Source organism: Parambassis ranga, chromosome 4 (assembly GCF_900634625.1).
Source record: "Parambassis ranga chromosome 4, fParRan2.1, whole genome shotgun sequence".
NCBI lineage: Eukaryota > Metazoa > Chordata > Actinopteri > Ambassidae > Parambassis > Parambassis ranga.
Genome location: NC_041025.1, coordinates 14,369,249 through 14,389,893, shown reverse-complemented (window position 1 = coordinate 14,389,893; position 20,645 = coordinate 14,369,249). Strand labels below are relative to the sequence as shown.

The window sequence follows — 20,645 nt, the reverse complement described above, 5'->3', positions numbered from 1 at the left end:
TTAATGTATAATTTATATGTGATTTTTGAGCAATGGCTAACTTGCTAATACAGATAAAAGGCAGTAACCTCTCACATTTACTGCGTGAAAGATCCAGACAGAAATGTTCTTTGTTGCTGATTTAAGGACAAAATACAGGGGTTGTAAAAAGGTTGCTGTGTGGGGAAATAAGGCAAACCAAAGGAAATGCTTCAGGTGTTCAAATGTGGTGACTAATTTGTCCGTTAAAACAACTAATTTGTTCCAAATAGATGCTTAAATTTTGCCTCATTTTCATATGGGTCACAAGGGTAAGATAATCGATTGTACCTTGAACTCAAGCTCCATGCCAGTTACGTGCTCGCCGCTCTCCACCTGGGCTAACTTCTGGATGTAGGAATACAGGCTCCGGGCTGCCACCTCAGTGTTACCGCAGGCCACTGCCTCCAGGAGTGCATCGTGAATGAAGCTGTACTGGTCCTCTGTCTGCACCATGTAGTTCCGCTGTGAGCGCATCAGCGTCACGTGACCATAAATGTCGACCGTCTTCTCGTGCTTAATGCGCTCAAGCATGGCGTCGATGACGATGAAGCAGCCTGTCCGACCAACACCCGCACTGGATCAGGAGAGGAAGGAAAAAAGAAGCAGCTTTGTTAAAGTATCCCTTATTGCCTTTACCTTCACAGTGTGTTTTGGCACTGAATATTTACTTATTACTATGAATAACATTTGTGCTGGGGTAATGTAACTGTAATTTATTGCAGGTCTTGCTGCTAAAATATTAAAATCACATTCGATTGTAGTATTCCATTAATGTTCGTTGCGTTACGGTTTAAATAATTGAGTAGGGGAGGAAAACAAGAGATGTTGTGGTAGCTATAGCGAGGTAATAAAGAAACTGAGAAAAATAACAAATAGAACAACAAGACGACAGCGATGGAACCTCAGTGAAGCAAGCCGTCAAATTTCAGTTTTATTGTGTAGTGCTTTGGACTCACTGAAGTCTTCTTATCTTGACAAAAAGGACGGTTTCAATTTGAATAAGCCATTTGAGAAATATCGCTTGTAAAAAAAAAAAAGAAGAGCTGAAAAGAGTGAAAGAGTGAAAAGGGAGAAGCATGGAAAGATGGGGAGGGATTACTGTGATGCTTTTGACAGAAAGAGGGAGGAAAAAAAGGAAGGTGATGAGAATGGATCAGGGATAAAGGACAAAAAGGGTGCCTTAAAAGAAGGATGATGTGACCAATGTAAGAAAAGAAAAGACAGACGTCATGTAATAAAAGAGCGCGTGTGTTTGTATACTGTGTGTTATGTAATAACAAGGAGAAGCCATGCCTTTCTATTTGTTCATGGGTACATAATAAGAGAAATAAGACTAACCATGTCTAAGGGTCAATGTTAAGGGTTTATTTTTAAGCCTTAAGCCACTCATAAGTTTCCCTTAAAGCATGAAACTGTCTAATTGGGACATAATTCAAGGTCTCTGTGTTTTATTGATCAACCAACAGTTTTAATTTAAGTACTGTTCTGCTTGCATAGCTCATGGTGACACCACAACAAAGAAAGAGAGCAGAAATAAAAGTTTAACAATCACAGAAGAATCCTATCCACAGCTATGTAATTGTCCATGAGGGTAAGTGGTGTGCCTCCTCTTAAGAGGACGACTGAAAAAGTCCAGACGGCACAGCACACCAGGGGTAAGGAACGACAAAAACGCAAATTCCAAAACTGTTTTCTCTGTTAAAAATGCAGCTAACCTTCACACATGGAGAAGGGAAGACCACTCACTGCCACAGCAGGACACCCAGGACAAATGGGTAAAGAACCTTTCAGACAGACAACTGAGCCAGCCGGAAAAAGACGTGTTGGCCAAAGGACTCAACTTTGCCATCTCGCCAGAGCAGATTCCAGTGGTGGACCTTATCACAGCCACAGAGTCAGCCATCAAGAACAACAACCTGACAGACACAGAAGCTGAGCAACTCCGCTTGAAGGTCACAGCCACACTCTCCACTGCTAAAGCACCGCCATCCAACCTCTCCAGTGATGAAAGGAAGGCCCTGATTGCACTACAAAAGGACCGGGACATCACCATCTTATCAGCATACAAAGGAAGATGCACAGTGGTGCTCAACACACAGGACTACCACGCCAAAGTGACAGAACTCCTCAGTGATGCAGCCACATATGAGACACTGAAGAGGGACCCCACCGGAAACTACAAGAAGAAACTAGTCAGCTACCTACAAAAACTGGAGAAGGACCAAATCATCAACCGCAAGCTCTATTTTCGACTGTATCCTGGGGAAGCCACTCCACGCCTGTATGGACTCCCCAAGATACACAAGGAAGGAGTCCCCCTCAGACCCATCGTCAGCAGCACAAACTCAGTCACATACAACGTGGCTAAGCACTTGGCTGAACTCCTGACACCACTGGTAGGTGACACATCACATCACATTCACAACTCGCAGGACTTTGTGAACAAGGTGGAGAAGATCCAAATGGACCCAGATGACACCATGGTCTCATTTGATGTCACCTCCTTGTTCACCTGCATCCCTACATCAGAAGCCACAGAGATGGTAAGGACTTGCCTCACACAAGACAGCACACTCAAGGAGAGAACCAACCTAACGCCAGACCACATCTGTGACCTACTGGACCTCTGCCTGACCACCACTTATTTCCAGTACAATGGGAACTTTTACAGACAGAAGCACGGCTGTGCGATGGGATCACCTGTGTCTCCTATTGTGGCCAACCTCTACATGGAAGAAGTGGAGAGAAGAGCCCTGAGTTCCTATCCTGGAACCACCCCCACCCACTGGTTTAGATATGTGGATGACACCTGGGTCAAAATCAAGACCAACGAAGTGGACCGGTTCACAGAACACATCAACGCAGTGGATAACAACATCAAGTTCACTCGCGAGGACACCAAGGACAACAATCTGGCCTTCTTGGACTGCACAGTACATATTGAGGAGGACAGGAGCCTCAATGTGGAAGTGTACAGGAAACCCACACACACGGACCAGTACCTGTTGTTTGATTCACACCACCCACTGGAACACAAACTGGGAGTCATCAGGACCCTGCAGCACAGAGCACAAACTGTACCCACCAGCTCAGAGGGGAAGAAGAAGGAGCAACACCACATCAGGAAGGCCCTGCAAACATGTGGCTACCCGAAGTGGGCACTCATCAAAGCCACAAAAACAAGACCCCCCAACAACAAGAAGAAGGACAACACCAGGCGGAGAAAGAACATCTCCATTCCATATGTGTCAGGAGTATCAGAGAAACTCCGCAGGATCTTCAACAACCATGACATCCCGGTCCATTTCAAACCTATGACAACACTGAGACAGAGACTGGTTCACCCGAAGGATAAGATTCCCAGGGAGAAACACAGCAATGTGATATACGCAGTCCAGTGCAGTGAGGAATGCTCTGATCTGTACATTGGAGAAACTAAACAACCACTCCACAGAAGAATGGCTCAGCACAGGAGAGCCACCTCCTCAGGACAAGACTCAGCTGTTCACCTCCACCTCAAAGACAAAGGACACTCCTTTGAGGACAACAACGTTCACATTTTAGACAGGGAGGAAAGGTGGTATGAAAGAGGAGTCAAGGAAGCCATCTATGTTAAGCTGGAAAAACCTTCCCTTAACAGAGGTGGTGGCCTCAGACATCATCTTTCTACCACATACAATGCAGTGATTCCATCCATTCCCAGGAAGTTTGCACATACTCACAGTAAGAACAAAGGGCTGTCAACCAGTCCCCCTCCGGCAGTTTCATAGTCGTTAGCCAGTCGTTAGACACACCTGGCCCAGTCAGCCAGAACATCACAGGTAAGTATGGAAACATTTAGTGCTATTGTTTGTAAGTTTTTTTTAAAGTTTTACCCAGACCCACCCACATAGGTCTGTAACCACATATAAACCATGTTTCCCCACCAAACAGTTAGAACTGATGAAGCTGCTTGGATGAGCAGCGAAACGTCTTCTAGAAAACTCTACAAGTCCAGACGCCTTGCTTCAATCTTCTCTACGTATGATGACCTGGATGACTGAGAATCTTCATCAACATCTTAAGAGGACGAAGCTTTCCATTTACATTCATTTAGAAATTGTATAGTATCTGACAATAGTCTGTTTTTTTATCCTACTGGTGGAATGGTAATCTGAAAAAAATCTTGCATCCCAATTTTTGTTTTCTTCTTATCAAAAAAATTACCGTAAATCAACTTAGTCGGTTGAAAACGAACCTGCAGTGAGCGATGATGGGTCCGGCGTCAGGCGGGTTGCAAGTCTTCACCCTGCGGAGGAAGGCCAGGAACGGGGTGGGGTACTCTGGTACACCATGGTCTGGCCATGCCGTGAACTGGAACTGACGAACCTCCCGCTTCTCACTAGAACCATTCTGGAAAGAGCAGAGAGAACAGTAATGATCTCCCCCACTGTGAAAACAAAGTGACAGCTGGGAAATTAATGGCTAACTTTGGGTGGCGATATTTCTTATATGGTTGTCTTTCAAACTAATAGTAATTCTGACCAGAAGTAACAATAGATCATCACTGCCTGTATCACATGTTCTCATGTTGCTGCCTTGAACACCTGACACGTCTACAGATACATGCTGCAAACACCCACATTACACATCCGTCTGTCAGCTTCCGCCTTAAACTCAGCTCTTGAAGCATCAAAACTACAAGCTGGCATCTGGAGTAAGATGTTTGAGAAGGATAAGAGGAAGGAGAAGGAGAGCGAGAGGGGGGAAAAAAACTCCCTGCTTCCTCCCATCCTCCTCTCTTTCCTCTCAGAAGATAAACTAATGGAGGTACTGTTTGCATTTCAGTGCAGAGCTTCTACTTCCCTGACAAGATTGCTTTTTTTCCTGGTTGAATAAATGAATAAATGAGTGTGGTAATTAAAGGCAAACTGACCTACTTCTTACCCCCCTTTTTTTGGACATTCCCCATTTCTGCAGTTGAGGCAAATTACATGGCTACTTATTAAGCTTCATGTTTTTATAAGAACTTATCAGCAGCTATACATATAGAAGGGCTGCACACAGAAGCTTCTTCTATAGATGCCTGCGAGTACACACATACTGGTCTCTGCTTCCTTATACTTCACACAAATCCAACAAGGTGAAGGTATCAGCTCAGTGACAAATCACAGAAATACCTCTGGTTATATGGAAGAAGAAGGAGGAAGAGGAGGAGAAGAAGGAGGAGGAGTAGATAGTAGGATAGAGTGGCAGAATTTAAATGGCCCTGAATGTCAACCAGCCAGCTTTAAAGCACCATGGCTGCTGATATCTTGCCGTCTGTCTGTGCTGTCACTGGTTTTCCTTTGCATCCCACTGACAATCCAGCTAAAAAGTCAACAGTGATTTCATTGTGGTGCTATCTGGCTAAGGCTTTACATTACCATGAGGCATGTGAGTGAGATCAGCCTTACATACACTGTGTATGTGCTAGCGTATTTTTGTTCTTTCTGTGTTTAAGAACATGTCTGTGTGCCATCTGTATGCATGCAAAATAAAGTGATTTTCTACACGCTTTATCTGCACAATGTGCTCAGAAATACTATGTATGTGCTGTGTTTGAATGCGGTTTGTGTGTGTGCACCAGAAGCATGTGAGCAGTCTGCCAATTATATGTATATTGGGTTTCTCTTCTGCTCACTTTACCTAAGTGCTTCAATTTGGCAGATGCACATAAACAGATGATCTATTGAGGAGAGAGAGACAGAGCAAGAGAGAGAGGGAGAGAGAGCTGAACAAGGTAAAAGGAGTCGACTGCAAGGACAACAGAGATGAAGGGTGACACTTGTATGCACCTATGAATGGAAAATACAGCACGTGGTTTGTGCCATTACTTTTGCTGCTTGTGTAAACTTTGTTCTTTTTTCAGGGTTTGCCAATGTCCAGTCTGTTTATTATGCATCATTATTTCACTTGATAACTAAAATGGCTTATTTTATTTTAAGCATTGTCCACTTCATAAACCTCTGTTATGCCGTTGCTGGTTTGTTGTAGTGCTGCTGTGCGTTCTGTTGTGTCTTAAGAGGTGAAAGCGGAATACCTTGTGCAAGGAGAACGTGCGGACACAGAAAGTGGCCAGTTCTATGGTGTCCAGCAGGGTCACTTGTGTCATGCCGTAGGTTTCTGTGCCACGGCTGGGCCAGTACTGGTCACACTTAATCTAGAATAGAGACACAGAGATTAGATGATAAAACAAAAGTAGTAGCTGTGACATTGTCTCCAAGCCCTCCTGTTGACAGATGTGACTTCACTTCTCTGGCTCTGCACTCATCCTGAACGTGTCCTTCCCACCTTTGTTAGGAATAAATCCCGGATGGATTTCTTGTTGTGACAAGTGGATGTATAGGAAACACAACACCTGCTTCACCAACACCCCCCCACCACTTCTCCCCTTCCCTTTCCCCGTCAAACCCACCTAATAAAGATTCAATATAGGAGGGGAGATGTGCCGGCGGACATCTGATCAAATGTGACAGCTAAGTGAGGGAGATGAGCCGCTCTCCAGCTTTCTCTCCCATTTCCTGCTCCAACTGACACTCAAGTACTACCGCCCGCTAATCCTGATCACGTTTGACAGGAGTGGAATGCGCATGTCAGGATGGGGGATAGGTAAACAATTGGATAGGGACAGAGGGAGGGGAAAATGAGTGGAGACACCTGGGGTGAGTGAGCCTGATGTTGACACAGGTTTGACTTGACAGGAAGAAACATCGCAGTTGGCTTTTTGACATTTAGACAAGTCTGGTCCTCCACAGAACAGAATATTATCACAGTGGATTCATATGTCATGCGGTGATGGAAGAATTCAGACTTTTAAAAAGAGTTGTTAAATAAATATAATAGAATAAAAGTGAAGTAGAGTATCAGCCTTTTTCTGTTTCTATCTAGAATTTATTGGCTAACAAGAAAGTAAGAGCAACTCCAAAAAGTTCTTTTCTGTCCCAAGGGCACAAAAGCCCCTTGAAATAACTTTGCTTCCTTATACCCTCTTGAATTAAATGTATAAAAGGATATTGCGCCATCACACCCTGACATCTGATTCCTCCCCTTGCTGAATCCAAGCCGCTGCACCCTCCTGTGTATTTTTTTTCCTTGAAATTTTCCACTATCAACAGATGGCTGTGGGAGGTTGCGGTCATAGGTAGCGCAAAAGACGTTGTTTCTCAGAATTTAATTTTAGCTTCCTGCACAGCGCAGTCTTAAGTGCAACAACTTGCTATGCTCACTGACGACTGTGGGGAACACGTAAACAGCTTGTCATCTCCACTGCAAATAAGGAGAGAAAACAGAGTCAAGTCCGTGGAGAGGCTCCCCAGTGGTCGCGCAGACTAACTTATCAGATGTGCACAGGTAGACCGTCTTGGAGTTAACTCTGCTTTATCAGCCCCCATTCAAATTTCTTCTGCACTACCCTGAAAGCAATTCATCTCAGGAAAATAAAGCCTGATTACAAACCAATGGAGTTCACATATACAATTGGGAAATCAGTGTAAAGCTGTGCCATGGTTTTTTTTTTACCTGAATTTGTGGTAATTGGAGGTGAAAAAAACATCATATCTAAAGTGGCTTGTGGGGGTCACTACCCACCCAATGCAATGCTTAGTCCAAAAAAAAAAAAAAAAAAAAAAAAAAAAAAAAATTTGAGCTGACTCACCCGTGACTTCTCCTCCAGCCTGGTCATCATTACAACAGTGGCGGCTCTCTGTTCCCACACCATCCTCCAGAAGTCTCCGAACGTCTCCGGTAAGGGACCCTGGGTGGCGATGTAGGCATTCTGTTTTCTGTAGCCGTCAATGTAGTTGGCGTTGATGTAGTCGCTACCTGTTATACCTAGATACAATTTGAAGACAAAGACAATAAAACTTCATTGATCAGGCTGTTTACAGCCTTTTGTTGTAGTGCCTTAGTACTTTTCTGTCTTCCAATTCCCAGCCAAAGAGGGTGTGCATGTGAATGTGAAAAATCTATAAATAGGAACAAAATGTATTCAGCTAATTTTTGGAACAATCAGATGCAGAAATGTAAGATTCAATTTAATGACAATATTTTAATGAAGTCCAAGAGCTTTATTCAGAAGTATTGTTTCAATGTTAATATATCATTGTATTAGTAAAGTCCTAATGGCTTATATGTGCGGTAGCAGCCAATGAATATGTGCAAAGATGATAACAAGGACTTGGAGAAAGACTTATTATTAATCATTTGTTTGCGATCGTAGGTGTGAATAGCTTCAATGCGGCAGATTTAATCAAACATTTTTAGTCAAGAACATCAACCATCATAGAATAATAATGGTGCTACAACAAAAAAGGCGGCTGCTTGCAGTGTAAGCAAAGCAAATGGTCGGAATTGGGTTCTGCTGAGCAAAGCCCAGGAACTGATCTTCAAAAAAAATTCTCCAATCTGAACATAGCTTTAGTTCTAAACAAACAACTGACAGGAGATAATATCAGTCTCACAGCCATTTTGCCTCTGCAGCTACTGTACAGCTGAAGGGAAACTGCAGATGTTTTTCCATTTGAATGCATTCAAATGTAGCCCTACTGTCACAGCTTAGTATACTGCTGTTATATCACTTTCTCTTTTTCTACGTCTGTGATTCTGCTTAGGTTTTTTGTAGATATGGTGTAGCTGCCTTATATCATATTTACCACCACCACAGATGGAGTCTGCTTGAAGATTGAGGATAGTGAGTAAATCAGCCACTCAGGCAGAGCAACTGTGAGGTAGATCTCGCTACCTGCCACCTTCCTCTGTTACACACTGCTAAATCCAAGTGTGTGTGTGTGTGTGTGTAAGTTTCAATGTCAAACTGGAAAATAGCAGATAAAGAAATTTTGTTCCTCTCTTGATCCATGTACTGTATGTCTGCCATCGGCCATCTTCATTTAAACATCTTCTAAAATGACTCCAGTGTGTGTGTGTGTGCGCGTGACGGCATCTGGGCTGGAGAGTCACGTCTCTTTGACTGACGTCTCCTCACTCAAGCGACAAACAATGAAACACTCGACTGGGCTAATTTAGAAGAGGAGACTCAGTGAGGACAACAACACAGAGAGAGGGAGAGTCAGAGAGAGAGAGAGAGAGAGTCGGAGAGTACGGGGGAGGTTTAAAAGAAGAAAAGAGAAGAATGGAAGAAAGAAAGACAAATTTCATTAAAAGGGATACCACGTTGCACAATTTGACTGTGGTGCCTTGGCTTTAGTCATAGCTAAGTGAACAGAGAATGGTGGAGTGCATGAATTGTTCTTCTGCTGCGACTAATAGCAAAATCACTGCAGTGTAAAATAGAAATTTCAGACTTGATTAATTTATGTATTTATGGACGTGGCAGTTTTTTTCCCCCCAAGGATAATTTCGTTATGCATGTTGTCGCAGCATCAAATTGCCTTGACTATTGTGCGATGTTGAAATGTAGTCCGAGCAGTTAGCTCACACAAAAGGAGAGTACACTGGAGTAGGGAGTTTGGCATTGCTGTGAGGAGTCGGGAGCTCTTTTGGTGATGCAAAGCCAGAACAATGTCAGCGGTGAAGGGTGACTACGTTTGACAATGTCCCTTGAGATTTAGAAGTCGGAGGCAGAGTTTTTTTTTTTTTTTTTTTCTCTGGCTCCGTGACTCTCAGTGCTGTCTATGGCCAGTTAGAGGGAAGTCAAGAGAGAAAGGGGAGATCTGATGAGACAAATGGGACGTAGGAAACCCTGGTTTAAGTCCATGTGTGAATGTGAGAGCTGAGTGCCGGGGTCCCTGAGATGAGCTGAAACAAGTCCTGGCCTCAACCCCCAAAATAATTCAGTTGCATAAATTGTTTAGCTGCTCAGAATCAAGTCCTCAGTTTAACACTTTTGTTCTACAAATTCACTGGCTGCTGCTGAACCTAAATTAAACTTCTCTACAATGTATATATGACTGTAGTGTATATAATGAGCACAAAGTCTTACCCTCAATAGGAGCCAGGATGACACGGGAGTGGTCGTAGGCGATGACGTTGGCGTAACGATTTTTGGGCTTGTTCACCTCTAGGTTGGAGTGTTCCCAGGTGAACTGCTGGCCTGGATCAATAGACTGATGGTGTAGTAGGGGGGGTGCAGAGACAAGCAGAACATGCACACATAAAGAAAGCAATCAGTGGAGCCGTGAGAGAAGCTGAGCAATAACAATACAACCCCAACAATGCTATCATGGAAAGGGAGGGGGGTGATTTCCCCACAAGAACAAAAGAACATGGTATCATTACAATCTGCTCGCTGCCTGCTTTAAATACAGAATCACATGGTAATTTATCATTTATGCAGCGGGTGCATGATGACAAATAACTTTAATGAAGAAGGCTTTTTTTGACAGGAGAGGCATGGAAAGAGGCCCGACATTTGAAATTTAAAAGACAAATTCAGCCGCCTCTTACAATACAGAGCTACTAGATGACTCTTCTGTTCACCTGTCAGAATAACAGCATTCAAATACCACTTTGCTGTTTTCATTGTTGTACGCTTTAAGTTGGAACTGGAGACCGAAGCTAAAGCTATGTCCAATTGGAAATCCGATCCAACACGCAGTCTGCAAGCGACCATTACAGCAGCGAAAGGTTCCCCTGTTTTTTCTTTCTTTCTCACTTTCTGCCCTCTGTTCTCACTACTTCTTCTTTGTCCCCATTTTCCTTATCAGCATCTTTCCGTCTTCAAAGTCTTTTTTTTTCGTCTTTATCTTCTTTATCTACCGTCCCCTCTCTCATGTCTACATCCCCTTCATATTTAAGAGTTCCGCACCTAACTCACCCGCTATTTTACCCTTTTTTTGCAAAAATAATCTGCCTATATGTGTGTGTGTGTCTGTGCATAAGATTGAGGTCACTTCCGTGAAACATCCCTCAATTGAAAGATCCACATATTTCAAACTTACATTTTTTTCATAAATTACATTCAGAAAATGGACAAGTCCACTGCTACTTTTAGAAATGATTAGCCTGGGTAAAAACTAGAATTTCCATCCTCTTCCTCCTCCTTGTGACTCATAATGAGGTGTTTGAAGATGAATGACAGAACATATTGTTGCTCCTGAGTCCGATAGATAAACTCTTCAGATTCACAAGATTGAGGAAAAACTGCGGCTTTTGTCTTTTTCATTGCCATTTGTATATCAGATTATCTCCTCTCCAGCTGCGATGCCCCGCTCCCCTTCTCTCCCGGCGCTGAATCCTCATCATTAACCAAGTTTCTCCACCTCATCTCTCTCTCTCTCCCCATTCCCTCCTCTCTCCCCTCCATCATTCCTTCCCCCTCTCTCTCTCTCTCTTTCTTACTCTCACACATCCCGCCTGGCTAAAAACCAATCACTCAAAGCCCCGTAGAGCTGCGCTTGGCAAGCCAGGGCGCCGGGACGAGCAGCCATTCATCAAGAAAATAACAAAATTAAAATTACACTTCTCTATTTAATTTGGTCATTTATTTTTCCTGGGGGGTGGCTGTGCAGAGGGGCAGGCAGACAGAGAGAGAGAGAGAGAGAAGGCAGAGATGAGCGCGTGGTTTAAGGCTCTCTCAAAGCCAAATAATTAGAAGTTGTAGTTGTAGCGAAGTGTCAACTCTGGCATCACGTCTCTCCGTCCGCCACACAATGGAACAAGCTTGTCCATTTGGTATACAGCCCGGATGTGGATTTATGAATAATAGATACCCAAGAAATACTGGATTGCTATGAGAAGTCATTATCCGCCAACATCCACCAGCAGGCATGATGACGGCAATCTGTGCTGGTGTACCCGCTCCCCCCTCTACCTTTAGAGCCTGGCGAGCAGCAAGGCGACAGGCACGGTGATTTAGGGATGGCGAGGAGGGGATATTGCTTGTATGCAAACGAGAGCTGATTCAGCGCTCCTGATTTCTAATCAACTCTGGTGTCATTTATAACCGCTGCAGTCTCAGAGCTCAGACAGCTCAGTTACCCCCTCTACACATGCTACGATAAAGCCTGCAAGCTGGCGTGCATTCTATTAGAGTTTGCTGTTAAGAAAACTAGATTTCCATTGTAGTGGCACATGGAGAGAATTTTAAACCACTTATTTATTACTGAGGTGTTTATTGCATTTTAAATAATAATGCAACAATAATGCTATCACCATGTAAAGGTGGGAAAAAAACTTTTGTGCTTACTTTCCCCTATTGTTAATTACCCAAGTAGAGCTCACTTAAGGATACATATCTTGTCAGCCATGTTTTATCATGTATTACATTAGAATGATTATTTTATTTGGCAAAGAATTGGAGGAAATTACATCTGGGAGTCAAGAAGCTGCAACAACCCACAAAGGGAATTTTTTTGTGTAATTGAAAATGACAACTGTCTCTCTTCGCCATGTCGAGAGAGGGAATATATTATTTCGTAGTTGCACACTGCTGAAGCACTGCCAACAAGCAGTGGTAAAAGAAGAAGAACACACAATTTTTCCACCAATAAAAAACACAATCAGACACAAATAAATAATCTGAAGTAACTTGGACCATTGACCTTTGGCCCACTCACCTCATATTCCTGCGATAGTTTGAGATTGTCGTTGGCCTTGAGAAGTTCTGTGTGTTCTGCCAGCTCCGAGATAGGGATTGGAGGATGATTCATCATACCTGCTTGCCAAAAAAAAAAAAAATCCACAGAAGGGAAAAATTAGTACAGTAGATGTGGCATGGGTTCAAAACTTTCAAAATCACACACAACACATATTTTATGGGTGAGAATTTGCTGCTTACATAACAATGGAGGTTTGAGGGGTTTTTTTAGTGATGAGGCAGCTTGAGCAGAAGATGTCACACAAAAACAACAGCAACAAAAAAAAAGGGAGTGACTGGTGATGTTATTGGCGCTTGATTGGCCCAGGCCAGAGCTCAAAGATAGTGTTGATGATGTTTGTTTGTTGTATGGATGTTGACGGATTGTTGGAAATAAAGATTGTTCTGTTTAGCTGATTGACTTTCAGAGGCATTTAATTATTAAAATAGCTCAAGAAATTAGGATAAAATGACACAAGATGAAAAATCTTTTGAAGGGGAAATCAGTAACACAAGAAGAAACAGACTCTTTTTCTGTTCTTTTAATCAATGGGATGCTCATGTTGACAAAAATCCCTTTTATTTCTCATTGAAGACAATTAAAAGTCGGTTTTGCTTTCAGCGATTATAGCAAAAAAAGAGAATTTGATACAAGGACATTAAAAAACACAAATTTGTGTCTTAGATACTTATATTACATTATTTTATTATATCTACAAACTAGAAAGATGCTATTGAACAGCACTGTACTCAGACCTAAGATATCCAACATGCCTGTTTCTGTAATACTGTGTTTTTTTTACATGGTGACCAGTTTTTTATTTATTTATTTTTATTGTTGCCTCCTTAAAAAGCCACTTACTCCAGAGTCGAGCCCTGACCTGGGGGCTTATGGGAAGGGGGGGGGTGGATAAGGAGGTTTTAGGAGTGTGAGTGATGCAGAGTGACACAGTGAGCTGCTCCATTCCAGCCAGCTAGCACAAAGCAAGCAAGATAGCCCTTTCCTTCATCTGCTGGGTCCCGCAGCTCAGTGAGCTCTATGATAAACATCCCTTACCTTCTCATTTCACAAATAAGCATGTACTCCTCCCAAATACTTATGGCATTTATAAAATGGAATTCACTGAATTCACTGAAAGAATGAGTTTTTTCCCACTAGGGTGGGGAAATAGCAAGATTCCTTTTTTTTGGCCTGCTCCAATATCCACTGAATATTGTGTTGCTGTTGCTATAATATTATCAGTACTGCTGTGCACTCCACTCGCTAATCCATTTAGCAGCAAAATGCTGAAGCCATGTAATGGAATATGGAGCAGCCATAGATTGTGGCTCTGTCCCTGCATGTGGTCTGGCAATACTTAACACTTTCATATTTTTAGTAAGAGGCCTCTTTTCTTGCTGAGTTATTGAGGTCAAAAGTCAACAAAATGTTGACATCTCTTCACGTCACATCAGCGTAATCACATTAACCATCCTTAATATCCTCCTGTGACAAAGCTTAATATGCTTCCAATGTCAAAGGATAAGGGGGTCATCCATGTTTTGGTTGCTTTTGTTGCGCTTAAGAGGGGGAGTCTAACTCCTCTGTGCTGACATTCTTCATTAGTAATGGTAATTTATTTAACAATGAGCGAACAATGAGGCGGTCTCAATTACATAAGGGTTACGATGCATAGATGAGACAAATGGAGATGATACTGGATGCTGTGACATCAGCTGGACATGAATGGACATTAGCAGTCTCAGTTAAACAGCCATGCCCTTCTTAATAGATCATTTCAATCATCTTCCATGTCGAATATTTGTTTCACTTCAATATCTTAACACAAATAAAAAAACCTTGCTGGATGTAATGAGAGAACTCAGAGGAGAAAATTGCTTCTATTTGTTCATGCTTGAGGTTCTCAGTGAGCTAAAACACAGCCTTTAGTTTGCAGTGGCGCCACTTGAGAGCAAGCCAGAGTTATTAATCACTTCTGGTGTAAGAATTCATTATGATGGGGCACGAAGAAAAAAGAGGAAAAACTGAATACTAAATTTGGTTGTCAATTTATTAGCCTGAAATTCAAAGAGAAAAAGGTATCAGAAACTATGAGTGAAAATGAGAGGCCCTTATTTCCCTTTGAGAGAACAAAAGCAGGAGATCAAATAATGTTTGTGTGCCTTTACTCTGTGTGTTGTGCATGTGTGTGTTGGAGTTACAATCATCAATTTCTTTCAGTTGCTGCCCACATTACTGTCTGCAAGTATAAGTGCATCCTGTGGTTAGCGAAATAAATCAGACAAAAGTGTTTATATATGCATTCAAATAAAACATGATCTGCTGCCTGCTATAATGATATGATGATTATTCCTCTACCTTTGGCAGAGAAGGAAAACACTTACTGAAAGGTGACATAATAAACTCATACACTGTTTAACATGTGAACGTAAGTCACCACGTCGTCTCTTCCCTCAAAGATTTAATTGCAAATTAAGGCTGGTATCATTGAAAACCTGCAAAAACTGTATGCCGAGTTTATCTGCACACAATTTAACACCTCGGGGGGCATGGCTTCTCCCCTTATGATGTCACAAAGGGCTTCATATTTCAATGGCTCGGTCAGACACAAAGGGCTTCAAATCTCAATGGCTCAGTCAGACTTTTGATAAATGCACCAAAATATCCCCTTAAAAATGATATTTTACCTCATCACATGTTTATATGAGCCTCACAACTAAACCAATATTTCCCTCTGTGTACTTTTTTGTGTGCAAATCCTTTGTTTTGATGTTAAATAAACTCAGTAAATTGCAGTGGAATTATTCCTGTTGTGATTTATACACTAAAGGCACGTAGCAGTGTTTATTTGAGAAAAAAAAAGATTTAGGTTCTAAAACTCGGCTTTGCCGTGACCCTCAACTGAGCAAAGTCAATCAAGGACGAATTGTTGTTATTCCTGACTCTAAATAACGTAACTCCTTACACACACATTTTTCTGTAACGTCTTTTTTTTACTGCAATCAGCAGCATGATCAGTGAACACACACACACAAAAACTAGGGCCTAATTACACATTTCCAATCTCCTGATTCGCAGTTGATGCGCCAGAGAAATATAATGACTTTCTTTCTGATAAGCCAAACCAGCCTTTCCAAAAGCCTATTTATGATGTGTATTTCCATATAAAAGGGAAGATGTCTGTCTGCGGGTAAGCAAAAAACTAAAGGGGGGGAAAGGGGAAAAAATGGAAACCAGCTTTTCTCTTGGATGGTTCTTTTGCGGGGAGAAGGGGGTGATCAAATGTCAAGCCATTGTTTGTGACCGCTTTAATTAATTCTGCTTGTTATCTCCGTGCACAGAAAAGACCCCGTTGGTTCAGAATGGAAATGGAGCAGTGATGGTGGTAAAAGAAGAGGAGGAGGAGGAGGAGGAGGAGGAAAGAGAACAACAACAAGGAGGTGAGGAAGAGGAGAAAGTGAAAAGAGGAATAATACAGATTGTACTCTTGTAATAAAAAATGCCTCTCAACCATCTATACATGAGCAGAAGTGATCGCACAGGTTATTTATGCTTGGTGGATTAATGCACAGCCAACAGCCCACGTGAATATTGTGACTGACATCCAATTATAGAAGAAAATAAAACAGCCCAGTGTACCAACATAAAATTAATTAGTGCTTAAATTTTGCTGCATCATGTGAAAAAAAAACAAAAAAACAAAACAAATGCAAATTATGTGTTTGTCAATTGAGGCAAGCAGCGCTCAAATAAAAGAAAACAAAAAACATATAAAATAATATGTCTATATAAAAGAAAGCTGGTACGCAAAGCCTAAAAGCATTGAGACTAACTTTCATAGTCAAAATCTGCTTCACTCTGAGGACTGCTCAGACCAGAATCTGCAAAAGGACAGTAAACATAAGGGAAATGGTTTCAAAAGACTGCAATGCAACACAAAAGCAAACAGAAAACACAGAATGTGCAAACCAATAAAAGGCTATGAAGTAAAACACAAAGGCAACATTACATTTTTTTTAACCCTTTCAGTGTGTTTGGCCTGAATGATGCAATGAAAAAGTGTCTAACCAATCCTTCACTTTCTGCCAACAAACACCAATTTAGTGCCACAGTCTGCTCCCTGACTGGTTGGCCATGGGTGTCAACCCCTGCTTCCACTGTTGAGAAACCTCTCCTACCAAATCCCATATCAACGATTACAGAGATCAGGGATAAGAAAAAAAAATGTATTCGCTATCTCCAAGCTTTCATAAACACCAGTTAGAAGGGCCCATTGAAAGGTCTGAGAAGGGAAAACCAGCTTAGGTTTGCTGGTGAAAACCAACTCTGAAAGGTTCCTTTGTCTGTGGCTCGGTGCTGAGGCATTCGGAGTGAAAGGTGTGGAAAAGCGTCTGCATTCCTGGCTGACAGCTGTGGAGCCGGAGATGATGGGAAGTCGGAGCTTTGAGGAGTGTGGTGATGGCTCAAAATCTTATCTGCTCCAAAAAAGAAAATCCTCTGAGGCCGCAGCCAGCCAATGTTATGTCCGGGTGTAGGCTCAGGTGTCCCCAGCTGTTCAAGCAGAAAGGAGCCATCTGCGACATTAACTGGACATGTGGATAAGAGATGCAGTTTTTTTGTGGGATGTGGCCAGCCCATTAGATGAAGGGAAATAGATTTTGCAAAAGATGAAATCAGATCAGCAGAGCCAGTGGTTGATCAGAAGGGATTATACTATCCAAAAAAATAGCAAGTTTGATCCACTGAAATCAGTCAGAATCCAAAAAAGTAAACAAATTTTTTTTTCATCTACTCCACAAACTAATTTGTGAGTTAACCATTCACCATTCATCTTTGTGAGAGGACGCTGCCTCAGTGGCACCAAATGAGTGGAGAGAGATGAAGACAATGAGCACCCCCCCTCCCTAATTGATTTGTGACAATGGCTAATTAAACCTTGCGGGTGGTGCTCTGATCCACTGTCTCCACATGTCATTCATCACAGCAGGAAGGAGGTACAGGCATGTCTGATTATGTTTATGTGTAAGTCTGTTTATGTATTTTTATCAGAACTGTGAGGCAGAGGAGGAGGAAGAGTTACAGTTATTACTGTTACAGTTGTTGCTGTAATCTGGACAAACAAGCAGGCATGTGACTGGCTGCTGTTTTGAGTGTGATGAGTGTCTACAAAACACAGTCTGCATGCTGAAGTCTGACTTCTTCTGACGGAGTTATGGAGGTGTAAGGTGCTGTATGTGATGCTGCATTGGGGGATATGATATAAAAAGATATAGAGAATACATATTCAGTGCAGTTTTTGTTCTACTTCTGTCTGAATGTGAAATGCTGTAAATTCAAATTACATATATTTCGTGCTGGTTCTCCTCATGACAATCACTGCTACCAGCTTTTTAACTGCAGTAAAAGTCTGAGAATAAAAATTAGAGAGGAGAGTGGGGGAAAAATTGCATACAAAGGGGATAGCTTGGTTGAGAGATATCCACTGAGTTTTGCTGCTTCATTACTTTGGCCCCATTTGCCAATTAAACCTTAGGCACCAATGGAGATAATGACAAAACGAGGCACTCTGTACCCCAAGGAGTTATGGGATGTCATTGTGAGACTGTCACTTCACCTTCAGGCTTTAAAGCAAGAACGCAATGGAAGTCTCATCAAAAACATATTTTATGTTCCTCAGCACTAGGGGTCAGTGAGCACACATTGCCGATGCGGCATATGCTCTGCTGGATTGGCGAAGCCTTAGATAACTGCACGGGGAGTATGCTCATTTGAACAATGGTCGCTATTAGCTGATGGGGATGTTCACAAATGCTCACCGGCCCACTTAATTGGGCTAAAATGTCCATTCAAATTAAATTCCCCGGGTGTGGAGATAACGACAGCACCCAATTCGGCGGAACAACGGCAGGGCTGTTGAAAGAGAATGCTTGTTATATATAAAGAGAAGGCTCAGCATGTATTGGTGAATGTTATGTAAAAGAGAGAAAGAGATTGTAACAAGAGTTTCTATTATTTAAAGAAGGGGGAAGGACAGCTGAGGGCACCATGAGTAAAAGAGACAATAAGAATGGCCATTATAACATTGCCAATACAGAAACACTGATATGACTCTGAATACCAAGTAAGATAAAGATGAAGACAGGGAAATGAAGTTCGCCATTCCTGTGTATCAGTGGGTTTTGCGCATCTCCCTTTTCATCCTCGCCCTTTTTCTTCTCTGACATAAAGATGCCTTTATTTTTCTTTTATTCTAAAGATACAAACTCAAGGCAGCACGCCTGAGCTCCCAAGGAAGCTGAGGAGAAATGCTCTATTTTGAAATTCAAGCCTTTTGATGGAACAGAGACTGGCCGTGGATGACAGATGGATGGCTGCGAGACAACTAAGCTGGGAGACAGGTAGGCGGGAGGCAAAAAAAAAGCCACAAAAATGAGTGAAAACAAGGCAGGGTGTGTTTATTCCACCTCTGGAGACTTCTGTTTTTTTATTTGTACAGTTTGCTCAGGCATGTAAGACCAATGCCATTTGAACTACAGATCACGGTCTTAAAATGCAGGTCTTTGACTCTTGTTAAGATTAAATGCAGCTGGGAAAGAAAACACAACTAGAGCAATGTACAGGTAAACTGAAAACACAATACACCTTTTAAAGTGTAGGGAGTTTCCCTTTCTTCTTGATCTAATGCTACACTATAAAAAATGAACAATAGAACACTACTGCAGTCACATCATGATTACTACTTTCAAATCTATCGGGTTTTCTTTACAAACCCTGTAATTGGGAACAAAAATGCTGACTAGATTCACTTCAGTTTAAACTGTACTCGCTGTAGATGCCACTGCAGGCAAATAACAGCTTGTAGGTTTGATAACGGAAAGACAGGCTGACAGAAGACAGGCCTGACAGGGAGGCAGGAGAAAGATGTCAGGCAAGACCTTAATGATTACAGGATTGAATGTGCTCTGTTGCTAACATAAGACAAGAGCTCGTCTCAGAACGAAAGAAATACAAAGTTGGAAGCAGGAAGGCCAAAAAAAAGATTTGCCCCACAATAGATATAATTTCTTACTAGTTGTTATGGTTAATTGTTACATGAAGACATGGCAAACGCATAAATATGGCCTTCGGGGAGTTAGGATGGCAGATACTGTCAAAAAAGAGTGATATGGAAGCACTGGAGGTAAGTTTAAATTGCATCATTTCTAATCGTTTTGCATATTTGTGAGGGAAATTAACAACATAACTACTGGGTGCTGCTGCAGTTAAGGAAAACTTTCAGTGATGGTTGGTATAAAAGGCCAGGATGACATAAATAAAGACTTTTTAAAACTAGGTGAGTCCCCAAATTAAAATATTACGTTGGACTTGAGCAGCATAGGTCCCCTTTGAAACACATCACTGCAGATTTAAGCTATGTGTTCTATAAAAAGATGGTGTGCTGGTGTGTGTCTGTTTTACCTCAGTATTACAGCCATGTTTTTGCTAAAGGGCAACAGTTAATTGCTTCCCATTAGTAAGTTCCAAAAAAAGTTCCTGCAGAGCCTCGTTCTGTGTGAAAACATTCTAACAGAGGTGTGTTTAGGCTGCTGTAGTAGTTAGTAGTATGCTCTCTTGTCCAATATAACCTGCATCTTTAGTATAGTTGTTTTTTAGTTTTACATTGAAATTCTTCACTGTAATTTTTTTTTTTCTCCTACCTGGAGTTTGGAAGTTGATGCGTCTCATCTCCACGGGATCTGTGGGGTGGTGGGGTGTAATGTCTGCATTGTTCAGCAGGCATTTTGTGCGCGGCTCGGACTCTTTTCTTTTGCGACTGGAGTGTAAGACAAAGAGGGGAAGACATACAAACACAAACAAGAAAAATAACTTTTAGTGAGCACTTTATGCAACTGAAAAAAGTGACCAGTCACTAAGAACTCAAGAGCCTCAACCGACTGGCTGTTTAGCAGGTCGAGGAACCAAATCACGTGAACTGGGAAAAGGAGAATCAAGTATGCAGAGATTCTCCTTTACCCTGTCTAATTAAAAGGCATTGTTTTTGCTGAGGCAGGCTGTTTTGTCTTCTCT

At 42.0% G+C, this 20,645-nt stretch overlaps 1 protein-coding gene across 9 annotated transcripts in view; it reads right to left on the bottom strand.

The window, feature by feature from the left end:
• The window catches only part of ptprsa (protein tyrosine phosphatase receptor type Sa), a 147,011-nt gene that overhangs the window by 12,140 nt on the left and 114,226 nt on the right, over positions 1 to 20,645 (bottom strand). For 4 of the 9 annotated variants that reach the window (XM_028404782.1, XM_028404781.1, XM_028404785.1 and 1 more), the window contains 8 exons: positions 20,276 to 20,391; positions 16,412 to 16,459; positions 12,558 to 12,658; positions 9,983 to 10,106; positions 7,697 to 7,872; positions 6,083 to 6,202; positions 4,259 to 4,413; positions 310 to 595 (listed from right to left, as the gene is read on the bottom strand). In XM_028404782.1, the coding sequence (XP_028260583.1) occupies positions 310 to 595; positions 4,259 to 4,413; positions 6,083 to 6,202; positions 7,697 to 7,872; positions 9,983 to 10,106; positions 12,558 to 12,658; positions 16,412 to 16,459; positions 20,276 to 20,391 (1,126 nt within the window). The remainder of the gene's footprint in view (positions 1 to 309; positions 596 to 4,258; positions 4,414 to 6,082; positions 6,203 to 7,696; positions 7,873 to 9,982; positions 10,107 to 12,557; positions 12,659 to 16,411; positions 16,460 to 20,275; positions 20,392 to 20,645) is intronic. The other 5 variants (XM_028404787.1, XM_028404788.1, XM_028404789.1 and 2 more) reach the window with 2 other exon arrangements.